At 44.7% G+C, this 16,964-nt stretch overlaps 1 protein-coding gene across 1 annotated transcript in view; it reads left to right on the top strand.

Annotated features, from left to right (window-relative positions):
• The window catches only part of cdr2l (cerebellar degeneration-related protein 2-like), a 48,105-nt gene extending 33,002 nt beyond the window's left edge, over positions 1–15,103 (top strand). The window contains exons 3-5 of the mRNA XM_072558164.1: positions 2,077–2,225; positions 3,326–3,490; positions 11,851–15,103. Coding sequence (XP_072414265.1) covers positions 2,077–2,225; positions 3,326–3,490; positions 11,851–12,730 — 1,194 coding nt within the window. The 3' untranslated portion in view covers positions 12,731–15,103. The remainder of the gene's footprint in view (positions 1–2,076; positions 2,226–3,325; positions 3,491–11,850) is intronic.
• Positions 15,104–16,964: the final 1,861 nt, after the last annotated feature.

Below are 16,964 nucleotides of genomic sequence, written 5' to 3' on the forward strand. Positions count from 1 at the left end.
CTTTTCTCAGAGTTTTTAGGATTTGGATGTGCTACCTGGGAGAATGGTAGAGGCAGATTCCTTGGGAGGTTTCAAAAAACAGCGGGATGTATATTTGAAAGTAATTAATTTAGAGAGCTCTGAGATAGAACTGGAGAGTTCTTTTGAGTGCTGGTCCAGACACACTGGGTCAAGTGGCCTCCTACTGTACTGTAAAATTCTATGATTCTGTTTGTTTGATTTCACTGTGTCCAACTCTGGGCATACATTTAGCAATGATGTCAAGTCCTCTGAAAAGGTGCAGAGTAGATTTACGTGCCATGGGTCAGGAATTTCAGTTACTGGAGAAACATCTGTAGTTCTCATTTGAGATGGAAGGATGAGTGAAAGTTTAATTTACATTTTGAGCATTATGATTGGCTTTGATAGAGTAGACAGGAAGTAAAGGATTCCATCCGCAGGAGGCTCAGTAACTAGAGAATAAATATTTAAGGAATTTGGCAACAGTTCCAGACATATGTGCAACATTTTACACACTGAGCTGCCTGACGAGGAGTTAAATAGTAACTTTTGGAAGGGAATTAGATAATTACTACAAGTACTATGGGTAAAAGATTAGGATTAATTTGAAACATCTTTCAAAGAGCTGGTACAGAGACAGTGGGCTGAATGACCTCTATCCATACTGGGGACCTTGTGGACAGAGAGAACTCTCCATTCACTGTCACAGTATAGTCACCCTGTGTTGGGGGAACCAGGCAAAATGGGTGTATTACCAAAGCAAGACAAAATTTCTCTTGGGAAAGATGTTTGAACTTATTGTGGGAAGTTATTCCAGGCTATAAGATCTTCAGGTGAGACAATTTTTTTTTTAAAAAAGGTGGTGTTGTATTAATTAAGTTGTCAGTTACTGCAGTAAGGAGGGATGATATCTTGGAAGGGTCTTCAAATGAGGATTTGTACATGTATGTAGATCCTTGAAGTAATCAGAACAGTTGGACAGGATGGTTACGAAGGCATATTGGATACTTGCGTTTATTAGTTGAGGCAGTAAGTACAAGAGCTGGGAGGTTATGAAAGAATAGTGCACAACATAGGTTGGTCCACAGCTGAGTACTGTGTGCAGTTCTGGTCACCTCACAATAGGATGTGATTGCACTGGAAAGGATGCAGATTAGATTCACTTGGATGTTGCCCAGGCTGGAAAATTTCAGCCAGAGAAAGAGACTATATAGCTATGCCCCAGATAACTTTTTTACCCCCCATAATTTTAACACCTCAATCCGATTTCACCCTCCTCGCAGCCTTTTCTGCTCCAAGGAAAATAGCTCTACTATATGTGGCCATGTGAGGTTGTTTAGGCCATAGCTGGAATACTGTGTGAAGTTCTGGTTACTGCACTATAGGAAGGACATGATTGCACTGGAGGGGCGCACAGGAGATTTGTCAGGATGTTGCTAGGGATGGACAATTTCATTGGAGAGGCTTGATAAGCTCACAGAGGTTTTTTTGAGCAGAGAAGGTTGGAGATTGGGTGAGGGAACCTGATAGAGGTGAATAAGATTAAGGATCATGGACATGGTGGATAGGAAATAGTCATTCCCCTTAGTTGAAGAGTCAGTAATGAGGGGCATAATTTTATGGTGAAGGGCAGGAGGTTTAAAGGGACTGGAGGAAATAGGGTGATGGGAATCTGGAATGCACTGCAGGGAGGGTAGTAGATGCAAGAAATCTCATAACCTTTAAAAAGTACTTCGATGAAGAATTGAAATGTCACAACATTTAAGGTTATGGGTGTGGTGCTGGAAAGTGGGATTGGTGTAGATAGGTCTATGCAGACTTGATGGCCCATGGGGCCTCTTCTGTATTTTCTGACTCCATGAATATGAGACCTGGATGAGAGGCATTGTGTAAATCAGTCTGGTCCAGAGTGTGCTAATTAGCTTCAATATCTCTGTGCTGGCCATGGAGTAGCATCAGCCAGCATTCCTGCTGCTGACTACGATCAGACTTTACTTCAATGTGGGAATGGAGTAGGCCATTCAGCCCATCTAGCTGATTCTGCCATGCAGTTTAGTTTCTGTCCTTATCTCGCAGTACCTCAGTAAACAACTGGAGATGTTGCGGCAGATGAACGAGCAGCATGCCAAGGTGTACGAACAGCTGGATGTGACTGCCCGGGACCTGGAGCTCCACAACCAGAGGCTGGTGCTGGACAGCAAGGCGTCACAGCAGAAGATAGACCGGTGAGTACACCTGGGGCAGAGTATACTCACCCTCAGGCACTGGGCTGATGCTGGCAGAGCCTGATGCACCACCACATACATCGTGGGAAATGTTTGATTAGACATGAAAGTCCAGACTACAAAAGCAAGCTAGTTAGACCAGGCTTTCATGAATTACTCAAGTCTCAGCTGGAATATTGCATTCAGGTCTGAGCATCTCCCTTTAGGAGGAGGTAAGGGCTTAGGAGAGGATGCAGAGAAGTTTCAGTAGAATCGAATCAAGGACTGGGGGAGACATCTAATACGTGAAGATACCGGAGAAAATAGGATAGTTTTCTTTAGAGCAGAGAAGTTAAGAAGAGATTGAACAGAGATGTTGGAAGATTTTGATAGTGACTTCAGCAACAGGAGATGAGTGACCGCAGATCGACGAGAAACTAACCAGATAGAGATGAAGAGAATCTGTTTACACAATGACTATTACCATCTATACTACACTTCCTGAAAGCATGATTTGGAGATGCTAGTGTTGGACTGGGGTGTAGATTCAGTCAGACCTTCCGAAAGGACAAGAGATATTTATTTAAATAATTAATAAATAAATGCAGGCCTGTGGGGAAAGGGTGGGACTAATAGGATATGTCTTTGAAAGAGACTGCAGGCATGATGGACTGAAAGGCCTCTTTCTGTCTCGTCAATGATGCTCTGAGGCACTCCGTTCACAATGTTCCCTGCTCACTGTGGGATCTGGCATAAAATGAGATTCCAGTTTCTAGTGTGTAGGAAGCTATAAACTGTCCAGCTTGATCTCACTGACATGAGGCTTATGTCGGAATTACATGGCAAAGTATGAGCTATATGCACAGGGACGTCTATCCTGTATCCAAACCCATGCTGTCCCTGTCCTGGGAGTATTTGATGAGGAAGCTTTACTCTGTATCTAACCCTGTGCTGTTCCTGTCTTTGGAGTATTTGCTTGGGACAGTGTAGAGAGAACATTAATCTGTGTAAAAGAATAGCAGGAGTTTTAATCTGTATCGAACTAACTACATACCATGCTAGTACTTTTTTTGTTGGATGGATTGAATTAGTGTAAACCTTTCTCCTGTGATTGGCTGCAGGTTGACAGAAACAATTGAAAGTTTACAGAGCCAAGTGGATGCTCTTCAGAGCCAAGTGCAGGAAATGAGGAACATGGATCAGCTGCGAGTCCGCAGGGATAAACGGGAACGCCGGAAAACTATCCACACGTTTCCGTGCCTGAAGGAACTGTGCACCATGCCCAGGTAAGGTTCTGTGTGTGCTTCAGAGCCTGTGACCAACTCAACTAGAAGCTTCCTGGATAAACTAGTGTGTGTAGGGGGAGATGGTGGTTTGGGATCAGTGTCTGAGCAATGGGGGGGTGCAGACAGCGGGATCAGCCATGGTTCTTGCTTTAATTACATCCTCTCCTTTTGCTCTTCAGCTGAAAACTGTACATGACTGCCTGAGTCTCTCAGATGATTTCTATTCTGGTTCAGTGGGCTAGTGATTCTCCCTCTGAGCTTCTCACGGGTCGGAGTTGGGTGCAGTATTATGTGCAGCTGCTATTAAAGTAATGGTCAGTGAGTACTGATGGAGGGAAGAAGAGAACACCAGTGAGTCTCAAGTTAATTTGGATATACAGGTTCGAATGGGAGAGCAGGAGTGAGGAGTCTGAGGGAGGGGCAAGGTTTTGGAACATAAGGAGAAAGACTCCAGCAATAGTTTGATAAGCTGCCTGCTGCTTGTGTGGGAGTTAGCCATGTGATGCTGCATCTTACAACACCCATCATTTACACTTATCATATCTCCAAACACTGAGGGCTGAGGTCTCCATCACATCCTTACTTGTAAATCCAATCAAGTCTGAATCTGCTACAGTTCTTCAGAAATGGGAGATAATGGAACTGCTCTTTGATGCCTCATACTGTTCAATAGCTTACTGTTTCTCAAAACAGTGCACATTGGTGAGTGAGTGAGGGTACATGATGACCCAGAGAGATCAGATGAGGGTGCAGGGGAGGGACTGGAAACAAAGTGGGGATAGGTGAATATAGAGTGGGATCTGCCCTTTTTGACTGCCTTTCAAACATGTCCAATTGGAGGAAAGATCAATATTCCAACCTCTATCTTCCCAGAATGAAAAAGAAAGTAAAGATTTTTTTAAAATGATGTATTGGACAAATGTTAGAGACAGGATATGGTAGAAAATCAGACCGGTTACTTTGAGTATAAGGTAAAAATAAAATGGTCAAGGACAAAATATAAGAAAAGTCTATTGAGTAATATAAAGGAAATCCTAAAACCTTTCATAAACACACAAAGTGAAAGGCTAGTTCAAGTTCTACAAAAAGGAAAGCTTCTTGCAGAGTTAAGGGCATGATTGAGGTACTGAGTGAGTTTTTTACATGAGACGATGAAAGTCACAGCAGGAGTACATATTTGATAGGATAAAAATAGATTGATGGGAGATCTTAAATAGGTTCAAAATTAACAAAACCCCCACTACCACCCCCAAACCATGTCAGTGAGACATAGCCTGGGTTGCTAGGAAACTCTGCTGGAAATAACAGACCATCTGACCAGTTTTCAATCCTTCTCAGACGTGGGAATAATTTAAAGGAGGGTGTAGGAGTAGTAACAAGTGACAGACGCGTTGTAAATGTTTACAGCCCTGTATAATAAAGATAACAGGGATAAATACAGCCCTGTAACTCCCATCATCCCCGAGTCCAAATCATGATTAGATTACATTACAGTGTGGAAACAGGCCCTTTGGCCCAACAAGTCCACACCGACCCGCCAAAGCGTAACCCACCCATACCCCTACATTTACCCCTTACCTAACACTATGGCCAATTCACCTGACTTGCACATCTTTTGGACTGTGGGAGGAAACCAGAGCACCTGGAGGAAACCCACGCAGACACTGGGAGAACGTGCAAACTCCACAGTCAGTCGCCTGAGGCGGGAATTGAACCGGGTCTCTGGCGCTGTGAGGCAGCAGTGCTAACCACTGTGTCAAAGTGCCGCCCACATGATTAAAGTTTCCACTTTGAATACCAGGAATCTATGAATAACGTCAATACTGTTTTGTGATTCTCTATTAATTAATCATGGGAGAAGGATGTGTAAATGAGGGACATTCTACATGAATTAACTGGAAGCTAATAATGTCGAACTATACCGCATGAGGTCTCTGAAGGAGCAGAGAGGGTTTGATGAAGGTGACGCAGTGGGTGTTATGTAAAGAGCCTCCCCACAGGCCGATTTGGAAATACACATAGTAGTTAAGAGGCAGTGTTAACTCTGAGCTGTAAATGGTGAATGGAGATTGTAGTGAAGTGTTTTCTGCCTGACAATACACTGGATCCCCAGGGGTTGGTACTGGGACCATTACTCTTTCAGTAATAGAAAACTGGACTGGAGTACAGTGTGAGAAGTATAAAGACTTACATTTATGTAGTGCCTTTCACAACCACCAGAGTCGCTTTCCAACCAGTGAAATCCTTTTGAAGGATAGTTACTGTTGTAAGGTAGAAATCATGGCAGTTTGCACACACATTCATTTTCCAACATGAAGTAAGCAGTTGGCAGTACTGCGTGTCTGTTACTTACAATGTTATTTAAATAACACACAAACTCTAAGGCTTTAGCCAGAAGTATGGTTTATTCATGTATTCAAACCCACGCAATTGTCACCATGCATATTTATACCTAGAAGGAAAAAGATGGCTAGGAAAGAGTTTGCAATTAAGAATAATTTAAAACTCAAAAGATATGGTCATTTAATTCACTCTATTTTTGACTGAGTCCTGATAGTCCATGTCCACTGAAGGTTCCTTTCTGTTGGGAGGTTGAGTTCATCTGGGTGCAGTTAGTAGGAGTCATAGAGAGGTACAGCATGGAAACAGGCCCTTCAGTTCAACTTGTCCATGCTAACCAGGTATCCTAAATAAATCCGGTCACATTTGCCAGCATTTGGCCCATAACCTTCTAAACCCTTCCTATTCATTTACACATCCAGATGCCTTTTAAATGATCTAATTGTACCAGCCTGCACCACTTCCTCTGGCAGCTCATTCCATAAACACACCACCCTTTGCGTGAAAAGTTGCCCCTTCGATCCATTTTATATATTTCCCCTCTTACTTTAAGCCTGTGCCTTCTAGTTTTGGACTCCCCTACCCTGGGGAAAAGACCTTGACTATTCACCTTCAACATTCCATGGAAAATAGCCCTAGCCTATTCAGTCTTGCCCTATAGCTCAAACTCTCCAACCTTGGCAACATCCTTGTAAATCTTTTCTGAACCCTTTCAAGTTTCACAATATCTCTCCTGTAGCTGGGAGACCAGAATTGAACACAGTATTCCAAAAGTGGCCTTTGTAATCTCCTGTACAGCTGCAACATGAACTCCCAACTCCTATACTCAAAGCACTGACCAATAAAGACAAGTGTTCACTACCCTGTCTACCTGTGACTCCACTTTCAATGAACCTGCACTCCAATGACACTGCTCAGGACCTTATCATTAAGTATTATGCCTGATTTGCCCTACCAAAACACAGCACCTCACATTTATCTAGGTTAAACTCTATCTGCCACTCAGCTCATCTGATCAAGGTCCTGTTGTACTCTTAACATTTTTAAAAAAAACTTAAGCTGCGCCCCTACTGTGAGCAGCTCCCAATACAGATTTCTGCGTGGTCACTGTGTGAATTTCACTCATCCCTAACAAAATCTGTTAGAATTTTTCAAAGATTTAACCAAGTGTTTGGATGAGGTTGCTGCAGTTTATATAGATTTCAGCAAGGCCTTCAACAAGATCTCATGTGGAAAACTGATAAAGAAGGTAAAAGCTTAAGGGATCCAGGCTAATTTAGCAAGATGGATCCATGATTCATTTAGTGAGAGAAGAGAGTGTTAGTATAAGACTGTTTTGTGGCTGGAGAGTGGTGGCCAGTGACAAACCACAGGGATCACTGCTAGGTCCCTTTATTGTTTGTGATATTAGTAACTGATGTAGATGAGAATGTGGGAGAGATGTTAAGTAAGTTTGCAGATGGCACAAAATAGTGTCAGGAGAAAGGTGTTAGTTACAAGATATAAACAGATTGGGCCAATCAGTGGCACATGGAACTTAACCCAGAAAAATGTAAGGTGATGCACTCTGGAAGAAGTAACAAGACGAGCAAGTGAATGGCAAGGGGAACAGAGGGTTCATGGGGTGTTTGTCCACAGGTCCCTGAAGATGACAGGGCAGTTTAATAGTGTAGTAAAGGAGACATAAAGCATGCTTGCCTGTATCACTCAAGGCACAGATTATAAGTACAGAGAGGTCATGTTGGAACTGTACAGAACTTTGGTTCAATCACAGCCAGAGTACTGTGTGCAGTTCTGATCATCACACTATAGAAGGATATGACAATCCTGAAAGGGTGCAAAAGAAGATTCATCAGGATGTTGCCTGGGATGGAGCATTTCAGTTACAAAGAGAAGCTTAGTTTGTTTTCTTTGGAATAGAGAAGGTCGAGAAGAGACCATGTAAGAACGAGGGACATGGACAGTATAGTTAGATATAAAGACAGAGTTCCCCTTGTCCTCATCTACCTCTTGACAGATTCCGCATCCAAAGTGTCATCCTTAAACACTTCCATCAATTCCAACTAGACTCCACCATCAAGACCATCTTTCCTCTCCTTAGCCCCTTCTGCAAGGATGTTCCCCTTAACCGTCCTTTGTTTGTGCCACACTGCCCACCAACCCCCCTGAACCCCCAGGTACCTTCCCCTGCAACCAAAAGGCTGCAAAACCAGCCAGCATACCACCCCTTCACCACCATCCAGGGCCCTAAACAGTCCTTCCAGGTGAGACAGAGGTTTACCTGCCTCTCTTCCAACCTAGTTTGCTGCATCAGACGCTCCCGATGTGGTCTTCTTTATACCTGAGAGACCAAATGTAAACTTAAGGAATGGTTTGCCAAGCATCTCAGCTGGGGCCCGTAGGGGCCGACCGGATCTCCCAGTCACCACTCATTTTAATTCCCCTTCCCACTCCCTTTCTGACATGACCATCTTTGGCTGCCTCCATTGCCACAATAAACCAAACCACAAATTGAGGAACAATACCTCTGTAATATTCTGTAACTAATATTGTTACAGCTATTCCCCATAGTTGAATGATCAGTAACAATTACATCACTTTAAAATGAAAGGCAGGAATTTTAGAAGTGATATGAGGAACACTCTTTTTACCCATTTTGGGGGGGGGGGGGGCGAAGAAGTGGTCTAGAATGCATTGTCTGAGTGGCAAATTGAGTAGGAAACCTCACAATGTTTTTTAAAAAAATACCTGAACTGTTGTGACATTTAATGCTATTGGTCTAATGTTGATAGATGTGTATTTTAAGTGGCTGAAGGGCCTATTTTGTACTATAGGATTCTATGGATTCCTGCAAATTTTCCAAAGTTGAAGAAGACACAATTGGATGAGATTGGTTTTTTTTTACTCCCAGATAGTAATGTTTTCTGAACTAGATTTCAAAGGAGATTTAAATTGGAGGCAGAGCATTTCCTCATTCCCCATGATATTGTTTCTATCTCCAGTCTCTATCCCTTTAGGATTTGAACACAAGTAGTCCAGGCTGACACTGAGGGAGTAGAAGCCATAAAATATAGTTATAGTTCCCAAGCTTCTACTTCCCTTCCTAAACAAAGGCACAACAGGAGCCACTCTGCAGTCATCTGGCACCTCACCCATAGCTAGAGATGACAAATATATCCGGAAGGGGCCTTCCAATATCTAATATAATTATTTTGTATTCTTGACTAGAACTTCAAAATCTTTATTCATCCATTGTTTTTTAATCCTACCAGCCCTACCTTTCACTCAAGCAGAAATGTAGTGACTCTGAAATCTCTATCACATTTTTGAACGCCTCCCATTTATCAGAAGTCTTTCTATCTGTGAACAGTCCAGTAGTGCTGTAGAGCAGAGAGACCTAACAGTTCAGGTACATAATTCTTTAAAGTTTGTGTCACATGTGGACAGAGTTAAGACTACCTTTGGTACACTTGCCTTCATTGCTCGGACCTTTGAGTACAGGATGTTGGAGATCACCTCTTATGGAGTACTGTATCCAGTTCTGGTCACCCAGTTACCGAAAGGATATTATTAAGTTGGCCGGGCTTCAGAAAAGATTTATCAGGATGTTGCTGGGAATGGAGGGTCTGAGTTATCAGGAGAGGCTGAGTTGGCTGGAATTTTATTCACTGGAGTGTAGGAGGTTGAGGGATGACCTTTAGAGTTTATAAAATCATGAGGGGTATAGATATGGAGGATGTCTTTCCTCTAGGGTGAGGGATTTCAAGACTCGGGCATATTTTCAAGGTAAGTGAAGAAAGATTTAAAGACACTGGGGGCAATTTGTTTTTTAAACAGTGTGGTTCGTGTGTGGAATGAACTTCCAGAGGAAGTGGTGGGGGCAGGCACAATTGCATTTTAAGACATTTGGGTAAGTACATGAATGAATGTTTGGAGGGTTATGCGCCAAGCAGAGGCAGGTGGGACGAGTTTAGTTTGGGATTATGGTTGGCATGTACTGGTTGGACTGAAGGGTCTTTTTCTCTGCTATATAATTATGACTCTACATGCCAGAAAGAGTGGGTAATTAATATTATAAAATAACATGTTTGAGGGAAATGTATGACATTAAAAGATGACCAGTTCCAGGATCTGATGGCCTACACTCTACGTTCTTAAAAAGATAGAAAATCCTCAACGCAGGAGCTAAAATTCCTTAGATTAAAATGGCTCCAGCAGTGTGAAAGTTAACAACACTAAAGACCATGCAGCATTGAGAAGGGAGAGATAAAACAGAACTGCAGCCAGTTAATCATCAAGAAATTGCTGGAATACCTTATTAAAGAAGCCTTGACAATCCACTTTAAAAAATTATAGTATGATCAGGTTGCATGGTTTTACAGAAAAGAAATTGTATTGCACAAATTTTAGTTTTTTGGGGGGACCCAACTAATAGGGTAAATAAAAAGGATGTAGTCTACTGGATTTCCGAAAGGCATCTGGACCCACACAGGTTAATATGCAAATGTTTATGAAGTTATGCTTTCTATGACCATGGATAGACGGCTGGCAAATGGACAGGAAACAGAATAGAGATATTTTCAAGGTGACTTTCTGTAACTAATATTGTTACAAGGATCGGTCTAAGGCATCAGCTATTTCTCTTTATTAAGAACTTGAACAAAGACCGTTTTGTGGCTAAATTTGCTGATATAAAGGAAGTGAGGAAGTGTGAGGTTATTCTTTGGTTCGTGAGTTTTGAGAAGATTTGTAACTCAGGTTGAGGTTCTGGATGTAGGTTTGCTCGCTGAGTTGGAAGATTCGCTTTCAGATGTTTCATCACCACACTAGGTGACGAAGCTTCATCTGGAGGCTCACTGATGGTACCTAGTATGGTGGCGAAACGTCTGTAATCGAACCTTCCAGCTCAGGTGAGCAAACCTACATCTAGTTATTCTTTGGTATGAGAACATGTTTTCCTAATTATTATGGAGTTGACACATCTAAAAGCTTATTTTCAAAGATACTTGGGTATGCACTTGTCAGGAATGCTACTATTCCGTTGCTATTCAGATACAGCAAATGTTTAGGAAGGCAAGTGGTATTTAAAGATTTTTATGCAAGGGGATTGAGTACATAAATAAAGAAGTCTTGCTACAATTAGAATCTTAGAATTCCTAAAGCATGGAAATAGGCCCTTTAATCCAACAAGTCTACACCAACACTGAAGAGTAACCCACCCAGACCCATTCCCCTATTATCCTTCATTTTCGCCTGACTAACGCACCTAACCTAACATCCTTTGTTCACTATGGGCAATTTTGCATAGGCAATTCACCTATCCTGCACATCTTGATTGTGGAGGAAACCAAAGCAACCGGAGGAGACCCACGCAGACAAGGGGAGAATGTGTAAACTCCACACAGAGGCGGGAATTGAACCCAGGTCTCTTGTGCTGTGAGGCAGCATTGCTAACCACTGTGCCACCATGCTCCTTGGAGTTTAGAAGAATGAGAAGTGATCTCACTGAAATGTTCAAGGTCTAGAATGAGGTCGATACTGAGTGACTTCTGAGTGAGTTTACACTGTTCAGGGATTATAAAACACACAAGAGGAAAGTCTGGCAGGCACAAACTTGGGATAAGGGAGCGATCACTTAAAATTGAGCTGAGGGGAAATTTATTCGCAAAGGGTTGTAAATTTTTGGGATTCTATACTCCAACGATGAATGTAATAAAGACCAAGATGAATGGATCTTTGGACACCGAGATTAAAGGGATTTGGGAGTAGGGTAGGAGAGTGGCATTGAGGTAAAAGATATGGTGCTGAATGTTCTGCAGTTGCTTCATTTTCTTGATCATTTTCAGACGATAATTGTTTTATTTTTAAAACTGTTACGGTAATCTGGAGCATACCTATCTGAAAGGATGCTTCAAAGGGTTACTGAAGGAGGGGGGGGGCTGATCTGGCACAGACACAATGGGCTGAATGGCCTCTTTCCATGCCCCTGTTGTAAGTGACGGCGTCTGTTTCTCGCTCAGGTACGGCTGTCCCGAGGAGACGGGGCTGCTCGGGAGCGGGAGCCCGGCCGAGCCCGAGCACAAGCGCCTGGAGAAGGAGAACGAGAGGCTGCGGCTGACGGCGAACGCCCTGCGGCTGCAGATCAGCCAGGAGAGGCAGCGCAAGGAGGCGGCGGAGCGGGAGTGCGCGGCCGTGCTCGGCGAGTACACGGAGCTGGAGCGGAGGCTGGGCCAGATGGAGAGCTGCAAGCTGCGGGTGCGGGAGCTGGAGGCCGAGCTGCGGGAGTTGCAGCAGATGAAGCAGGTGAAGCGGTACCTGATCAGCGGCGAGGACCGCCTGTCCGAGGCCCTGCTCGAACCCCTCAACAACGCGCCGGAGTCGGACGACGGGGGCCCGGCGCCGGCCGACGATGAGGCCGCCTCGGAGCAGAGCTGCGTGAGGAAGAGCTGCAGCGACACCGCGCTGAGCGCCATCATCAGCCGGGACGATGTGAGCCGCCACGAGGGCAACTACACGCTGCACGCCAACAGCGTCCGCAAGCGGGGCATGTCGATCCTGCGGGAGGTGGACGAGCAGTACCACGCCCTGCTCGACAAGTACGAGGAGCTCCTGGGCAAGTGCCGGCGCCACCAGGAGGGCCTGCGCCATGCGGCCGTGCAGACCTCGCGGCCCGTCTCCCGGGACAGCTCCTGCCGGGATTTCCTGCTCGAGTGCCTGGAGGCGGATCTCAAGGCGCCGGACAAGAGCCTCAGCCTGAGCCAGCAGGTGGAGGCGGCCGACAAGAGGCTGGGCCACTCGCAGCCCGAGTACAAGGCCCTCTTCAAGGAGATCTTCTCCCGCATCCAGAAGACCAAGGCCGACATCAGCGCGAGCAAGTCCAAGAGCCGCGCCACCAACTGACAGCCGCGTGCCCCCTCCCCCCCCCCCCCGAGCGCGCCAACGGCAACCTCCAATAGGAGACGCTCTTACTGAACACTCTCTCACTGCTGAGCCAATCGGAAGGCAGCTCTTTGTTAGGTATGTCCAGGTGACGGGTATGATCCGTTACCGACCGTCAGCTTGCCCTCCCCACTCAAACACAACCCCACAGAAAGACACCGCTAAATGTTTACTTTTTAGGGTGTTCGGGTATTTTCCAGGCCGGGCTGACACACACACACACACACACGATCTTCACTTGCCCTGCCATGAAGGGTGCATGTTGTCCTGTTCCCATGGTGATGGTACCCGCTCCCTGTCCTGAGTCTCAGGCGCACTTGTGTTTTTTTTCCCCCTGAATGCACTCCGTTTCAGTGTTACTCCAGGATTAACTTGTTACCGGCCGCTCATTCCGAACTTCAGCGCATTCCTCGCAAGGCAGCGTGTCTGCTTATGGCACCCAGACAGTCGCCTCTTTAACATTCTCGAAGTTCAGTGTTACAAACCAGCTCCTGAAACCCAGGTACTGGTAAAACCGTCATCATCTTTAGGGGCTGTCGGGTTTTTAAACCACAAGAACGTGCTGCAGACTTGGTGCGACTGTTACTTGGTGTCAGATATGGGGGTCAGTGGTTCTGACAAGTTGGCTGACAGAAGATCGAACTTGCATCTGCAGCGACCATTGCTGTTCAGTGCAATTCACTGTCTTCTTTCTGTTACCATCTGTCCACTTGGGTTAGGGACAGAGTGAGCTTTTTTTTTACTGCATTTACACATTTTGTTGTTTGACCTAATGATTAGACCAACTGTCTGGGTTCTGCTAATGTGACTGTTGATGGGTTTGGTGGGTGGTTGGGACGGGTTGATGAGGGTTGCTGGTGTTGTGGGGGGAGGGGGTGTTTTGAGGGGACGCTATGCAATAATGTAATTGCTTTCACAAATGTAATTCTGTGTCTGGGGTGGGAGGGAGAGACAGTAATTTGGCTTTTGGACCTTGTTCCTGATTACCCTCTCTAATGCATGAAGGTTTGGTCCAGTGTGTTTTGTCTCTGCCTTCACTACTTATTGGTATCTGATGGGTTTCATGGTCTAGAGAGCCTCTCTCATTTGCTCCATAACTTTGCTGAAGTTACTGTCTTTCATTGAGCTCACCCAGCGGGTAAGCCCTGACGGTGAGGGTGGGATTGCAGATGGAGAACAGTTAACCAGGAATCTCTTTCAATTCTCTGTTCTGTGTCAGTGTCTCTCCATTTACATTGAGAAGTGCACAATCAATCCCAGCTGCTGGGCCAATGTGGTTCAGTTTTCACTATGTTAATGGTGCTTGTATTTTAGTCAATGTGCAATACTTTCTAATTGACAGTATTCTGTGTAATTTAGCACTGTCTTCCCAGAGACGATATGGTGAAATTTAAGGAAAGGAACCCTTTGGGCCTTTACTGACCAACAGAGCCTAGCCCAGCCAAACTGAGGTCTATGCCCTCAGCAAGTAGAGAGATGATGGAAAAGCTTATGTGGTTTGGGAATGGAATGGACCTCAGGCTGTACAGGTCATTTAGAGCCTAAGCGGGAAATGGGCAACACCAGTAAACATGGGGCTACTGTCTCCATGCCAGTTACAGCTTCACAAAATCCCTTTATGTTCTCTGAAACCCTTGGGGGGGGGGGAGTGGGCTGGCTCTTTGCACTGTGGTGGGTGGTTCCACTGAGGATTTTTGGCACAGGGCGATCTCATTCTGTAGGCTGACCCTGTCGGGAAAAAACTCTGAAAGAAAGAAATCTCAGGCCTCATTTGCTGCTGCTGCTTCCATTTGAGATCGTGGCTGACATCACCGAAATGTGGGAATCATATCAACCATTTTCACAGCCAATTGGCATCTTCTGCAGGTTCAAAGGGCAAAAACAAACCCAGAGGCTGAGTCGCATGGCACAAAAAGTGGGTTGCTCGAGGCTCCAGTCTCCATTCTTTAGTCTGTTCTAGGTTTTACAGTTTACAGTGTGTTGGAGGAGGTTTGTCTGAATGGGCTGAGCTTGGAGACGAAGCACACTGTGGTCAAATATCACCAGTTCAAAAGTGACATTTCTATGGGGCTGCCTAGAGATGAAGGAATGGAAGATGGAGAGTGTGGAATCCAATCCAATCAAGTAGGTACTGAGTGGCAAAGCATGGATGCTGTAATGCGTGAGAGGTCCCTGATGTTGATTCTGCTCCTTCTCCTTGACATGGGGTTAGCATGTGTTACAGATAAGTGCCAAACTGTATTTAAAACATTTTTTGGTTAATAAATTGAGAATAAGTACTAAACCTCTTGGTCCTTGTATGATTCAGAGATTAAAAGGAGACATTGCTGTTACTATTTTGACTGTGTTTGTGACTAGTGTATTTTTGGGTCAGATTCTCAATGTTGAATGCAGCATCTTGCAGTTGTCTAGATATCATCACTCCTCCCCCCCCCCCCCCCCCCCCCCGACTTACCTCCCAACATCCACCTCACGTCAGCATCCACAAGTCACCCTTTCCTCAATTTCTCCCCGCCATCTTTTAAAGGTGTTGTCCCAATAGAAACTAGTCTCCCTTGTCTTGATCTCATTCTTCAGATTCTTCTCTCCCATGTTAAGGTCTGAAGTAGGGATTGTGCAATCATTGGCGAACATGTTCAGCACTAATCATAAGTCCTCAGATACTGAAACAGTACATGTTCAAACCTGGGCAACATCCAGCCTTGGGCTGAAAAATAGCAAGGAATATTCATGTCATGCAAATTGCCAGACAATGACCATCTCTAAGAAGTGAATCCAACCACTGCCATTGACATTTGATGGCATTACCATCACTGGTAACCACCAGAATGTTGATAATGGGGGAATTCAATGACCAGAAACTGAATGGAACTAGCCATATAAGTAACAAAAACATAAAATGCTGGAGAAACTCAGCAGGTCTGGGAGTCTGTGGAAAGAAAGCACAATTCTGAAGAAAGGTCACTGAACTCAAAACATTAATTCTGTTTCTCTCTCTGTAGATGCTGCCAGACCTGCTGAGTTTCTCCAGCACTTTGTTTTTGTTTCAGATTTCCAGCATCTGCTGTTCTTTATTTAGGAAGCTCAGGGGTGACCTGACAGGTTTCTAAAATCATGAGGGGCATATATAATGTAAATGGCCAAGGTCTTTTTCCCCAGGATATGGGACCCCAAACTAGACAGCATAGGTTTGAGGTGAGAGGAGAAAGATTTAAAAGGGATGTCAGGGCCAGCTTTTTTCATACCGGGGGTGGTGTGTGTGTGTGTGTGTGTGTGTGTGTGTGTGTGTATATGGAATGAGCTGCCAAAGGAAGTAGTAGAGGTGGATACAATTACAGCATTTAAAAGAATTTGGACAGGTACATGGATAGGAAAGATTTTCAAGACTCTTCAAGTCTTGTCCACCATAGCGAGTTTTGAGAAGATTTGTAGCTCAGGTTGAGATTTTGGATGTAGGTTTGCTCACTGAGCTGGAAGGTTCATTTCCAGACATTTTGTCACCCTACTAGGTAATATCTTCAGTGGACCTTGGGCGAAGCAATGCTGAAAATTCCTGCTTTCTATTTATATGGGAATGACATCACCAACCCAAAGAAACCCAAACATATAAATAGAAAGCAGGAATTTTCAGCATTGCTTCGCCTGAGGCCCACTGAAGATGCTACCTTATAGAACAATACAGCACAGAACAGGCCCTTCGGCCCACGATGTTGTGCCGAACATTTGTCCTAGCTTAAGCACCTATCCATGTACCTATCCAATTGCCGCTTAAAAGGTCACCAATGATTCTGACTCTGCCACTCCCACAGGTTGTAAGGTAACGAAACTTCTTGTCCACCATCTACAAGACACAAATCAGGAACGTGGTAGAATATTCCCTACTCGTTTGGATGAGGGCCTTCCTGAAGGGCTTATGCCCGAAATGTCAACTCTCCTGCTCCTCGGATGTTGCCTGACCTACTGTGCTTTTCCAGTACCACCGCTTCCGACTCCCAATAACATCCAGCAGCCGATTTGATTGGGCACCACGTCCACAAACATTCACTGCCTCCTACCACCACTTCAGTAGCAGCAGTGTATACTATTTACAAGATGCACGCAAAACTTCATTTGGATACATGATGTGGAGGTGCCGGTGTTGGACTGGGGTGTACAAAGTTAAAAGTCACACAACACCAGGCTATAGTCCAACTGA

The sequence above is a fragment of the Chiloscyllium punctatum genome, chromosome 39 (genome assembly GCF_047496795.1).
Source record: "Chiloscyllium punctatum isolate Juve2018m chromosome 39, sChiPun1.3, whole genome shotgun sequence".
NCBI classification, from domain to species: domain Eukaryota; kingdom Metazoa; phylum Chordata; class Chondrichthyes; order Orectolobiformes; family Hemiscylliidae; genus Chiloscyllium; species Chiloscyllium punctatum.